Below are 12,081 nucleotides of genomic sequence, written 5' to 3'. Positions count from 1 at the left end.
TAAAAGTAATAGTGTTTTCAGCAAACCCACTAAATGGGGAAATTTGATTCCAGAAAGAGATGGGCCGAATATTCATTCCTGGCCTTAGATCCTTGCTACAGAGTCCTCATGAAGAGTGCACAGAATTAGACAGGGTTTGCCCTTAATCAACCCCGGATGCTCCAAAGCTAACGTGAGGCACAGAGTAGACACCAACCAAACACAAGTCTGCTTTCCTTTGTCTTTTCTTGGCTTTTTTCTCACCAAGCATCCTCTTATCTGAGGTGGCACTGAGAGGGGTAACTCCCTGGGACTCTGAGAGACTGGCATTCTCCACTGTCCAGCTCTCTGTCCTATTCAAGGTGCTCCTAAAGCTCCGCTTGTCTGGGCTGAAGGGCTGGCCCTTGCAGACCTGGAAAGTGAGGGTGTCAGTGCTGGGAATCTACCTCTGACTCCTGACTCCTTCCTGCCCTGCCAGGGCTCGGCCATCTGAGAATCCAGATTCATTCACTTACTTGTTCCCATCCCTCCACACATCCATCCACATGTTACATGTGCACACCCCCCTAAGGAAGACAGTATCCTACAAGTCAAATGTGAGGACAAATCCTTATGCTTAGAAGAGGTACATGTTTTCCTCTCTAGTTCTTTCAGGACCAGTGCAGCTGTACTGCAGGGAGAAGTGCTTCATGCTGGGTCTCTAGGACCATGAGGACAGTGGATCCTGAAGTTGCCCCAGAAGTAGAGTTTTAATTATTCTCTTGTAAAGTTCCCATATCTATCTCTTGTCCGTCCAACCATGTGTTCCCAATTCTCAGTTTAGAAAACAGGATCCAACAAACTACCCTTTAGGGGGGCTTATGTCCCAGAGGGTATCCTTAGAATACCACATCCTCCCACCCCCGCCATGGAGGGCAGAGCAACCACATCAACCTCTCCCTTGTCTAGAGGTCAAAGCTGGAGGGGTGGGTGAAGGAGGTGTCCCTGTACGTTTCCTTCCTTCCCCCGGCTGCCCCTTTAAGCGGGACGCAACAGATGCTCAGCTGTCCGGAGCTCCAATGCTATCCAATTGATGATGCTCTTCCTCTTGGATTATCTGTTTTCCTCAGTGGGAAAGCCTTCTAAGGCCTGTGATTTGTGTCACTTTTGTTTGCAGGCCATCAATTCTCCTTGCCTCACAAAGAGTAGTTTATCTCTGTCTGTCCAGTAGCCTGAGTTCCTGAGAGAGAACAAGTTAGGGACATGCCGGCCTCTCATGACTTATGTGAAATCAGAGGGGGTTCTTATCACAGTGAGTCCTTGGTGCTTCTGTCTTCTCCTTCCTCCTGTATCATCTTTCCTTCTCAGCCTACATATTGAGCTGGTTTTCTTCAAAGTTATGAAAGACATGAGTGATAGGTCTTGGTGCATATTTTGTGAAAGAGCCATATTCTCCTCCTTCTCCTCTCTCTCTCTTCCCCTCCCTCATTTCTACCTCTTCCCACACATATGTATGTGTTTTCCTCTGTATGACTGTGCATGCGTGTATATTCTCACATATGTACATATACACTTGGGTCATCGTCTTTGTCTATGTTTTATATCTATGATTATACGCCTACTTATATTTATAATTGCCATCTCTGGGGAAGCATCCTATGTAACTATATACACTGTCAATAAATGCAAGAGACAACAGAATTGTCCAATTTTCGTGTGGTTATATGGAGAGAATAGCTGTTAAAAATATCCATCCTATAACAAAAAGATAAACCTGATTTCTAACCATTCAACCTTGTAATAGGTTAAATGATAACAAACCATTCATTGATTTTTTCTTAAAGAGTAATAAACAGAAACATGTACCAATTGAAAGGGCCAGGCAATTCAATTATAATTAGGAAAACAAAAAGTGATGAGCCTGAACAATGCTGCCTTAGTTTTTGGGATAAGTATTGAAAATGCCAACTACATAACAATGCAGTGTTTGTTTTCTCATTATTAAAGGCACCGACACTATCACCTCATTTGTGAAAGCCAAACCCAGCTGAAAAAAGCACAAAACTCAGAGGACAGGTGTGTACCAGACATGCTAAAAAAATACCCACATAAGCACAAACCCAAATATAATGAATATATATAGAAGAATATTTAATAAAATTTATATTCATCACTCTACTGATTAATGTACCAGTCCATTCATCTGTCCATCTGTCTGTCAGTCCGTCTGTCTGTCTGCCCCACGATCCCCATCCATCTATCCATCCACTGATTCAAGAAGTATTTTTTGAGCTCTTACTATGTTTTTGGCACTGTGTTATTAATATACACTGTAGGTATTTATTAACATATACTGTAGGTATAATGACTCCAATGAAAATAACAATTCTTTCTTTTGTTTTTAGTAATTGTTGCCTAAACTTTCCCTGTGTGGCTAGATGGAGAAATCCTTAAATGGCTGAAGACAGACAAGGACATGGCAACATACCTTTTGTAGCCAGGCGAACACAGTTGATTTTGGTCTCCTGTGAACAACAAAAGTGAGGTTCCAGTTAATTAGTTGTGGGTTTTGTTTGTTACATAAAGAAAAGATGTACATATGTATACCTGTATATATGTCTATATATGCATTTTTAATTACAACCTGAAATGTGTCCTTTCCATTTCTTCCCCCATCGTAATCACCTTTTTTTTTTTTTTTTTTTTTTAACGATTTTAAGTAATCCCTACCCTCAATACAGGGCTTGAACCTATAACCCCCAGATCAAGAACCACATGCTCTACCAACAGAGTTAGCCAGGCACACCAGGAATCACTTTTTAATTCTATTTCTTCATTTATTTTCAGGCAAGGTACATATTTTGTGCCTTTTAATTCCTGGCTCCCATCACCTCATAAGCTGCCTCCCAGACAGAACCACTTATAAACATTAAATCCTATGACTGCCCAGCACAGGACAACTTTAATAATAACACTAGATGGGTACACTGTGGCATATGTTAGTAGATGGCACCAAGAGCATCTTTGGGAAACTATGTTGGTAAGTAAATAATAAGTAAAAAATGCATCTATCTGCACAGACTGAAACAGATACTAGACAAGATCCCAGGCAATATGAATATGTAAGAATCAAACTGCAAAGTTCATATTCAAAAAGTTACACTGGCCCTGAGATCTCTGGTGAACCTCACAGTTTTCATGGGTAATGTTGTGTGTGTGTATGTTTGCATGGCGATCGAATCTTTGGTGGGTAAACTATCTAGTTTTGTTGGCTGTTCCCCAAATGGACAAGACCCATAAACTTGAGATATTACTGGGCCTGCAGTTGAGTTACAGAAGAGTGTGCTCAGGAAGATCATCATTTTAGTGTGCTTTCTTGGGATCATCTCCAAGGAGGCCCTAGAATCAGCTGAAAATTCCAGTTGACTAAGTAATATACCCAGCAACAATCTGAATATATTGTAGCAATGAAAATAAAAGGCAAAAAGGAATGCAAGTGTATGGGTCTCAAGAATCAAACGTGTGTCTTGCTAATGCTCACTCATAAGAAATTACTGCATCTTATAGGGGCACTTGTACCCCAATGTTCATAGCAGCACTCTCAACAATAGCCAAATGGAAAGAGCCTAAATGTCCATCAACTGATGAATGGATAAGGAAATTGTGGTTTATATACACAATGGAATACTACGTGGCAATGAGAAAAAATGAAATATGGCCCTTTGTAGCAACGTGGATGGAACTGGAGAGTGTGATGCTAAGTGAAATAAGCCATACAGAGAAAGACAGATACCATATGGTTTCACTCTTATGTGGATCCTGAGAGACTTGACGGGAACCCATGGGGGAGGGGAAGGAAAAAAAAAAAAAAAGAGGTTAGAGTGGGAGAGAGCCAAAGCATAAGAGACTGTTAAAAACTGAGAACAAACTGAGGGTTGATGGGGGGTGAGAGGGAGGAGAGGGTGGGTGATGGGTATTGAGGAGGGCACCTTTTGGGATGAGCACTGGGTGTTGTATGGAACCCAATTTGACAATAAATTTCATATATTAAAAATAAATAAATAAATAAATAAATAAATAAATAAACAAAAAAACAAACTTAAAAAAAAAAAAGAAATTACTGCATCTTGAAAGCACTTGTGTTAGTCAGGTCTTTGAGGGTTCCTGGACCCAATTCTGTTTTGGAACGGTGGTTCCTCCCCTTCCACAACATTAAGCAATCCTCAGATGTCAACAGGGTGTCACAGAATTCGACTCAATTTTGATACTATCTACCTGGAGATAGTGTCAGATTCTACAGGTTAAGGGTTCAGTTCCACAAGACTGCTCCCTATCCCCCACTTCAAATGATGCCAGTTTCAAGCCCCAGGCTGTTACCTGTGCTTCTGACTTACCAGCTACATTTTGGAGATTCCAATGACCTCCTCTTTAGGTTCAATTAATTTGCTAGAGCAGCTCACAGAACTCAGAGAAACAGGTTACTAAATCACCAGTTTGTTGTAAAAAGATATAACCCAGGAACAGCCCAATACAAGAGATGCATAGGGCGAAGTATGCGGGGAGGGGCGCAGAACCTTCATGCCTTCTCCAGAAGTTCTACTCTCCCCAAACTCCATGTGGTCACCTACCCAGAGGTCTCTGAACCCAGTCCTTCTGGGTTTTTATGGAAAGCTTCACTGCATAGTCATTATTGACTAAGTCACTGGCCATTGGCTGATTCAACCTCCAGCCCCTCCCCTCTCTCCAGAGGTTCAGTAGGTTGGGGTGGGGTGGGACTGTGGGACTAGAAGTTCCAACCCTCTAATCCAAAATTAATCCTCCTGGCAACTAGCATCCTCCTTGGGTGGGGTCCCAAAGTCACCTTCATTAACGTAACAAAAGACACCTTTATCACCATTGACACTTAGAAAATTCCTAAGGTTTGGGAAAATGTGAACCAGAAACCATGAAGAAAGACCAAATACATATGAGAAATATATTTTGGTCATCTGAAAGACCAAAAATATATTTCTTATAAGGGATCACAATATTGCATCAGGGTTATGCAGAGATATAAAACCCATGAATTGCAGGGGCAAAAAACAGTAAAGGTATATTTCCCATTCAAACCAACATGTCCAATGTAGGTGCATGACAGTCTGAGGTGGGGTAGTAGTGGTGGTTGGGGGATACTATAACCACTGTAGTCACTCAGAGACCAAGGCTGGTACCTCCATTTTAACACAAGGCTTCAGTGTTCACTGAGGCAGGAGAAGAGAATGCTGGAGTTGGGCACTGGTAATTAAATGCTTTGTATCAGAAACTACACTTGCTTGACTCAAGTTTCATTGATTAGAAGCAGTCATGCGGCCATACCTAACTTAAGTGAAGGAAGAAATGGTAATGTCTACAGCAGAGTCTATTTTCTCTAAGCATACCTCTGAATGCTAGAGACTGTCACTTTGATTAAACTCAAGTATGATTCCCTAGTGGTCTTGAGTCTGTTCCTCAGACCACAGAAAGTCTGCCCTTGGCTTGTGTAGCAGAGATGTCTGGATACTGAAAGATAGTTCTCACATCCACTAACATTCTTCTTCCTCAACAATTCCAATGATAAGAGTTCAAGTCCTTTGAACCAATACTGGTACTCATCCTAGGACATCCTCCAGTTTGTCCCTCTTAATGAGAAGGGACTAGAATATGAAGTAGCAGTCTGCATGTGGTCTTGTCAGTATATGATTATCTAGATTGTCACTATATTCTATTTTCCTCAGTTATATTGGGCTTCTGTTAAACATAGCAAATATCCCAGTTTTTCAGTCATCATGATGAATGTGCCATCAACCTTACCCCCACAAAAAAATACCTGCCTGCTCCTACATACATAAATGTGGTTGTATTTCTGGAATCCAAGTACAGAGTCATATACTGACTTCCACTGTTGACTTCCATCTTCTTTGATCTGATTGCTATTGCTTGTTCTCATATGCTTAACCATATGCAAGTTTTTGAAAATATTTTTTTCTATATTTTTATCCAGATCGTTAGTATAAGTGATAACCTAGAAAATGGCACTGATAGAGCTCTATGACATGTACCAGAATCCATCTTCCGGGCTGGCATTTATTGCTCATCAGAATTTGTGGTGGTTATCTAACTGCTCATCTCTTCAATTGTTTATGCACTTGGATCCTACTGCTGTGTTTTTCCACAAAAATATTTTGAGAATAGGGTCAAATTCACTTCAGATACTCATGCTCTGTCTACTGCACTCCTGCAATTTATCAGCCTAAGAACTCTCTCAAAGAAAGAAGGTTGGGTTGACATGACTTGTTCTTTGGGACAAGTGTTTCCTTTACATTCTTTAATGCTGAAAAGTGCTCTTTTTTCAAATAAACAATTGCTTTATTAAAAAACTGAAAAATGCAGAAATGATGCAAATATATGAAGTATTCATTTGAGATGTTCATATGATATTTGAAGAATGCTACATTTCAAGAAAAATGTTTTTTTTTTTAATTTTTTTAACATTTATTTATTTTTGAGACAGAGAGAGAGCATGAACGGGGGAGAGGCAGAGGCAGAGGCAGAGGGAGACACAGAATCGGAAGCAGGCTCCAGGCTCTAAGCCATCAGCCCAGAGCCCAACGCGGGGCTCAAACTCACGGACTGCGAGATCGTGACCTGAGCTGAAGTCGGACGCTCAACTGACTGAGCCACCCAGGCGCCCCAAGAAAAATGTTTTTTAAAAAGTACATCCAGAAGGCAGAAAGAAGGAAAAATTATGAATAAAAAATATGAAAATAAAGTAAAACTCTCTAAATGTGATGCCAAAGAAGCTTCAGTAACAAATGAGGTAAAACTTGAAAATGATGATAAAAGTGAGCCAACTAATTTTTTGTTTTCAAGCTTGGAGAAAGAGCAGATGTTCAACTCCTGCTGGCTTCCATTTCTGCTCTCTGGTTTAAAGGGTCAGTGAGCTGAAGCCTGAGATGGTTACAGAAAGCACAAGCTCCTGAGGACTGAAAGCTTTCTTCACATGGCTGTGCAACCACCACAATGACCATCACCCAGAAACTGTGCAGGGTGGGAGCCATACCAAGAGACTAGGAATGGTAAGAAGAATCTCCAACTTTGTATTAATACAATGAAAAAAGATTTTTACAAGTGCTATTATTAGGAAACTTGCCAATTGTACAAGATTATTACATACAGCAACGGGCAAGAGTTTGATGAGGTTTCACTGCTGGGGGTAATTGGTAAATATGGATCTCAACTTCAAAGAGAGTCAATCTAATCTTTTCACATCTAAGAATCTATTCTCAGGGAATAACCTGAAATGTTAGAAGGTTTATATCCTAAGATGTTGGTTCCAATGGTCTTTATAAAAGTTAAAGTGAAGCTCCACATACCGGTGTAACCCTACAGGCATGGTAAAGAAATTGTAGTCTATCCACACAGTGGAATATTATGAAGCTAATCAAAAATAATTGTACCATATAATAACATGGCATAGTACATGTAAGAATATATTAAAGGAATAAAGCAAAGTACAATCTTTACTACAACATGCAAAGATAAACATTTAAAAATAATTTGTGAAAGAAATATACTTAAGAGGCATTACTTGGTTCATTTGAAGTACAACATACATAGAGACAAGTATACTAACTTTAACTACAATTTTCCACGTGTTCTATCTTTAAGTTTTTATTTGAGAGAGAGAGAGAGAGCACGCACACACACACATAGGAGAAAGGGGCAGAGGGAGAAAAAGAATCTTTTTTAAAAAAAGTTTTATTTATTTTGAGAGAGAGAGAGAGTGTGTGATTGAGTGCATGTGCCTGTTAGCAGGGGAGGGGAAGAGAGAGAGGGAGAGAGAGAATCCCAAGCAGGCTCCTTGCTGTCAGTGTGGAGCCCAGCAGGGCTCAGACTCATGAAGTATGAGATCATGACCTGAGCCAAAACCAAGAGTCACATGCTTAACTGACTGAGCCACCCAGGCACCCAAGTTTGCCAAGTTTTGCACAAAGTAAATACGCACCTATGGCCAGCACCCCAGATGAAAACACCAAATATTACCAGCACATCATGCTCCCTCTGGGTCACTTCATCCCTGCAGTAGTGAAAACACTAACCTGCCTTCTGTGGGAATGTTCTCTGTAAAATGGGTCATATTAAAGGGAATCTGGGTAGTTTCAATGGTTTCTTCTACTGCTTGTTTTCCTTCATTGGGTCATTTGTGACAATTTTCTGAGAATCTTCTTCCCTTCCATAGTTGCATGTGTGAAAGTGAGCCATTTCTGACACCACCTCCTCCACCCCACATCTATTAAAAGCTGTTTTCTATAATCTGGAGCACATGTCTCATTATACTTGACTCTCCCTGGCTCTCACAAACATGATGTTGACATGTCTGCTTTCTCCCAAATTCCTGACACCTCTAATTCCATAACCAATTTGTCTTTGTTGGTTAGAATTAGATACAGAATAACAAAGTCCTAAGTCACTCTCTTGCCCTTCTGCGTGATTGAATTGTTAGCAAGCAAGTTGGGAACATGCTAGACATTCTGCATCCCAACATATGGGAAGTCTGGCCAGTGTGCACATACCCAAAGTCCCCAATCCATTCAATAAACAGGAAATGAGTACTTTCTTTGTGCCAAGATTATATAAAGCTTTGGGGAAAGGAGAAACATTTGGTACACTTTCTGTTCTATCTCCATTAATTATATCCTACTTCTAGATGTGTCATATATTCTGGGACAGTACAATATAATTTCCTTTCCCTATCATTTTAACTTCACTCACAGCCCAGTCCCCACTCCAGACTGGCAAATCTGGACACAGGTATATATCACCTTAGAGTAGAATTTAATATCCTAACTGTTGTGATTCTGTTGAGACCTGCTTCTACTCAAGCTCTGCCAGTGCTGGGCAATATAAAGCAAGTCACTGCTGCTCTCTATGGCTCAATTTCCCCATGAATCAAATACAGAGACAGGGTTGGAAAAGGCCAATTTGGTAGAGTGGGCAGGGTATTCTAAGGTTGCTTCAAGTTCTCAAAATGCTGAGTCTGGTTTCAGCTACTGGCAGTATGCCTTTTCTTTCAGTACTCTGTTTTCTTGACATCACTCCATATCATACCACACCCCACAACACATAGCTCACTAAAAAAACCCAAATGCCTCATGTCTACAACTACTTACCTACTCATAGCCCCCATTTCAAGACTAGATGAAGTCTGTCTCATCTATACATCCATCCTTTCACCATCTGCTGAAATTATAGGATGTCTCTCTAATTCAGAGGCATAATGTCCAAGGCATCATTTTAGTAGATGCTAATTATTATCCAGTTAGACTTAGGTTAAGTTGTGTCACTACCCCGACCAAGAAGCCCTAGGTACCTGAGTAGTACATACAATTCTTACTCTACTCCCATTAGACTGCCCTATGTATAGGATGGGGATTTGGTTCTCACCCTAGTTTTCACATAATTTTCCCACTTACCATAACTCATGCCTTTGTCTTCTCCAAGATTGAGATACCCTAGTAAATACAATGGGAATTAGCCCTGACACCATAGTCTAGTTTGCCAAGTTGCTTTGGCTCCTGCCTTGATATTCCTCTAAGACTTGGCTAGGGCCTCAACAGCCCACTTATTCCTTTATTTATTTATTCATTTGGTCAGCCAATCAACAGTTATTTATTGATGTGATCACTATTGATTATATGGATGATTACTGAATGATCACTATGTGCCAGGCATTGTGCTGGGTACTAGTGTTACAGGATGAGCAAAACAGACATGGCCCATGTCCTCATGGAGCATGTACACATTATTTTCCAATATTTGTGACTAACATTAGATACCTATTCTCACAAGTAAGTATCTGATTACAAGTTGCAATAAACACTGTGAGGAAGAAGTACTAGGTGCTAAGTATGTGTAAGAAGAAGACACGAAGTGTGGATGGGAAGGAAAAAGATACACTGCCTTGAGAAAAGGCCATTTAACTTGTGACTTGGGAGATAAGTAGGAGTTAGATATATGAAGTATAAAAAAAAATGTGTCCTGGATTCAGGAACAAATGTGAAAAGACTTGGACGTGAGAAAATGCATGGTGTAGTGGAAGATATAAACAAGTCTGGAATGGTTACATTATAAAGAAGGACTTGGAGAATGATATGAGGTGAAGCTAGAGACAGAAGCCTCGTAAAGCCTTTTAGACTGTACAGTTTTGGCCTATATTTTAAGAACAACTGGAAGCCATCAAAGATTTATTTGCAGAAACAATGAAGTTTTCAGATTTATATTTAAAAAAAAATTTTTTTAACGTTTATTTATTTTTGAGACAGAGAGAGACAGAGCATGAATGGGGGAGGGACAGAGAGAGAGGGAGACACAGAATCAGAAGCAGGCTCCAGGCTTGGAGCCATCAGCCCAGAGCCCGACGCGGGGCTCGAACTCACGGACCACGAGATCGTGACCTGAGCTGAAGTCGGACGCTTAACCGACTGAGCCACCCAGGCGCCCCTCAGATTTACATTTTTTTTAATGTAAAGAATTTAGGGGTGCTTGGGTGGCTCAACTGGTTAAGCTTCTGACTCTTGATCTCAGCTCTGGTCACGATCTCACAGTTCCTGAGATCAGGCCCTGCATCAGGCTTGGTGCTGAAAGCAAGGAGCCTTCTTGGGATGCTCTCTCTCCCTCTCTTTCTGCCCAACCCCACTGTTTCTCTCTCTCCCTCTCTCAAAATAAATAAATAAACTTACAAAAATAAAATAATAAAATGTAGAGACTGTTATATACAGAACAGACTTATGGTACAAGAAAAACTAGTAAATAGGAAGAATGTGGTGTAGTCTAGCCAAGAGATGGTGGTGGCCAAGACAGTGAGTGCAGGGATCCTGTTTCAACCTCCCCCGTCCTTGGAAGGCATATTTTGGCTGTGCCTGACCCTAGAGGCCTTCCAACACCTCACCCCACCCCATGGTTATGAATCAGTATTGGCTTCTGGTACGGACACCAACTGGGTCCTCAGTCTAGCCTCTCTGTACCCCAATTCCCCTTGACTCTCTTCCAAAAATCCACAAAGTACACAACATTAGCATCATTAAAATACAGAGAATGCTCAAAACTTCATAATCACTGTTAGGAAAAAAATTAAACACCACAAATGAATGAAATATTTTTAAGGTTTTCAGCACAAGCTTTTGTGGACAGCAAGGGCCATATGGAAAAGCAACATGAAAGAGAAGAGAGGTGAGCTAGTAGACGGTGTAAGATTGATCTAAAATGATCTTTAGGGGAGCATGAGTGGCTCAGTCAGTTGAGCATCTGACTCTTGACTTTGGCTCAGGTCATGATCTCAAGGTCATTGGATCAAGTACATATTGGGCTCTACACTGGGCATGGAGCCTGCTTAGGATTCTCTCTCCGTCTTCCTCTGCCCACCACCCCTGCCTATGTGCAGCTCTCTAAAAAATAATAATAAAATAATAATAATAATAATAAAAATAATAATAAAACGATCTCTAGCAAAACCAAGTTTGTATGTATAAAAAATCTGAAAATGTGTGAAAATGCTGATAGATTAAGACACTGAGTAGGTGGAAAGGACTTGAAGGCACACATAATTCAAGGTGGCAACCTTAAATAGATCACTTATAGGGGAAAATAAGGTAAAAAGAAGGGAAATGTGCCCTTGGGAGATTTATTGAGGAAAAGGAAAAGAGGCAAGAGGAATTTTAAGATCCTGTGAGTCAAAAGAAAGAGAGAAAACAGCAGCCACATGAGTCCAAGAACATACATCCACCCATCCTCCATCAGAGAGAAGACTTAGTCATCCATTAAAAAATCATATTTCACTCCCCTATCAGAATACTGTGTTTTTAAACTAAAATCTTGTAAGCCACCTTCAATCTACACTATGAATAAAAGGAAAGTGCCAAATAAAGCTACTCTACGAAGAAAACAGAAAATAAAAACAAAAACATCTCAAGTGATAAAAATAAACCCCCCTCAAATTAAGGGAAAAACAAAACAAAACCATCACAAACCAAAAAGAAAATTGTAACCACCACTCCAAATTGAATTAAATTTCCTCAAACAACTCTGAATTAGAAATGCAAAGATTAA

The 12,081-nt window shown here is 40.4% G+C and overlaps 1 protein-coding gene across 9 annotated transcripts in view; it reads right to left on the bottom strand.

Annotated features, from left to right (window-relative positions):
* PTPRT (protein tyrosine phosphatase receptor type T) overlaps nt 1-12,081 on the bottom strand; it is a 793,719-nt gene that overhangs the window by 207,634 nt on the left and 574,004 nt on the right. For all 9 annotated transcript variants that reach the window (XM_040447029.1, XM_040447037.1, XM_040447031.1 and 6 more), the window contains exon 12: nt 2,447-2,483. In XM_040447029.1, coding sequence (XP_040302963.1) covers nt 2,447-2,483 — 37 coding nt within the window. The remainder of the gene's footprint in view (nt 1-2,446; nt 2,484-12,081) is intronic.

The sequence above is a fragment of the Herpailurus yagouaroundi genome, unplaced genomic scaffold (assembly GCF_014898765.1).
Source record: "Herpailurus yagouaroundi ecotype Mexico unplaced genomic scaffold, PumYag 196, whole genome shotgun sequence".
NCBI lineage: Eukaryota > Metazoa > Chordata > Mammalia > Carnivora > Felidae > Herpailurus > Herpailurus yagouaroundi.
This window is presented reverse-complemented; position numbering and strand designations above follow the sequence as displayed.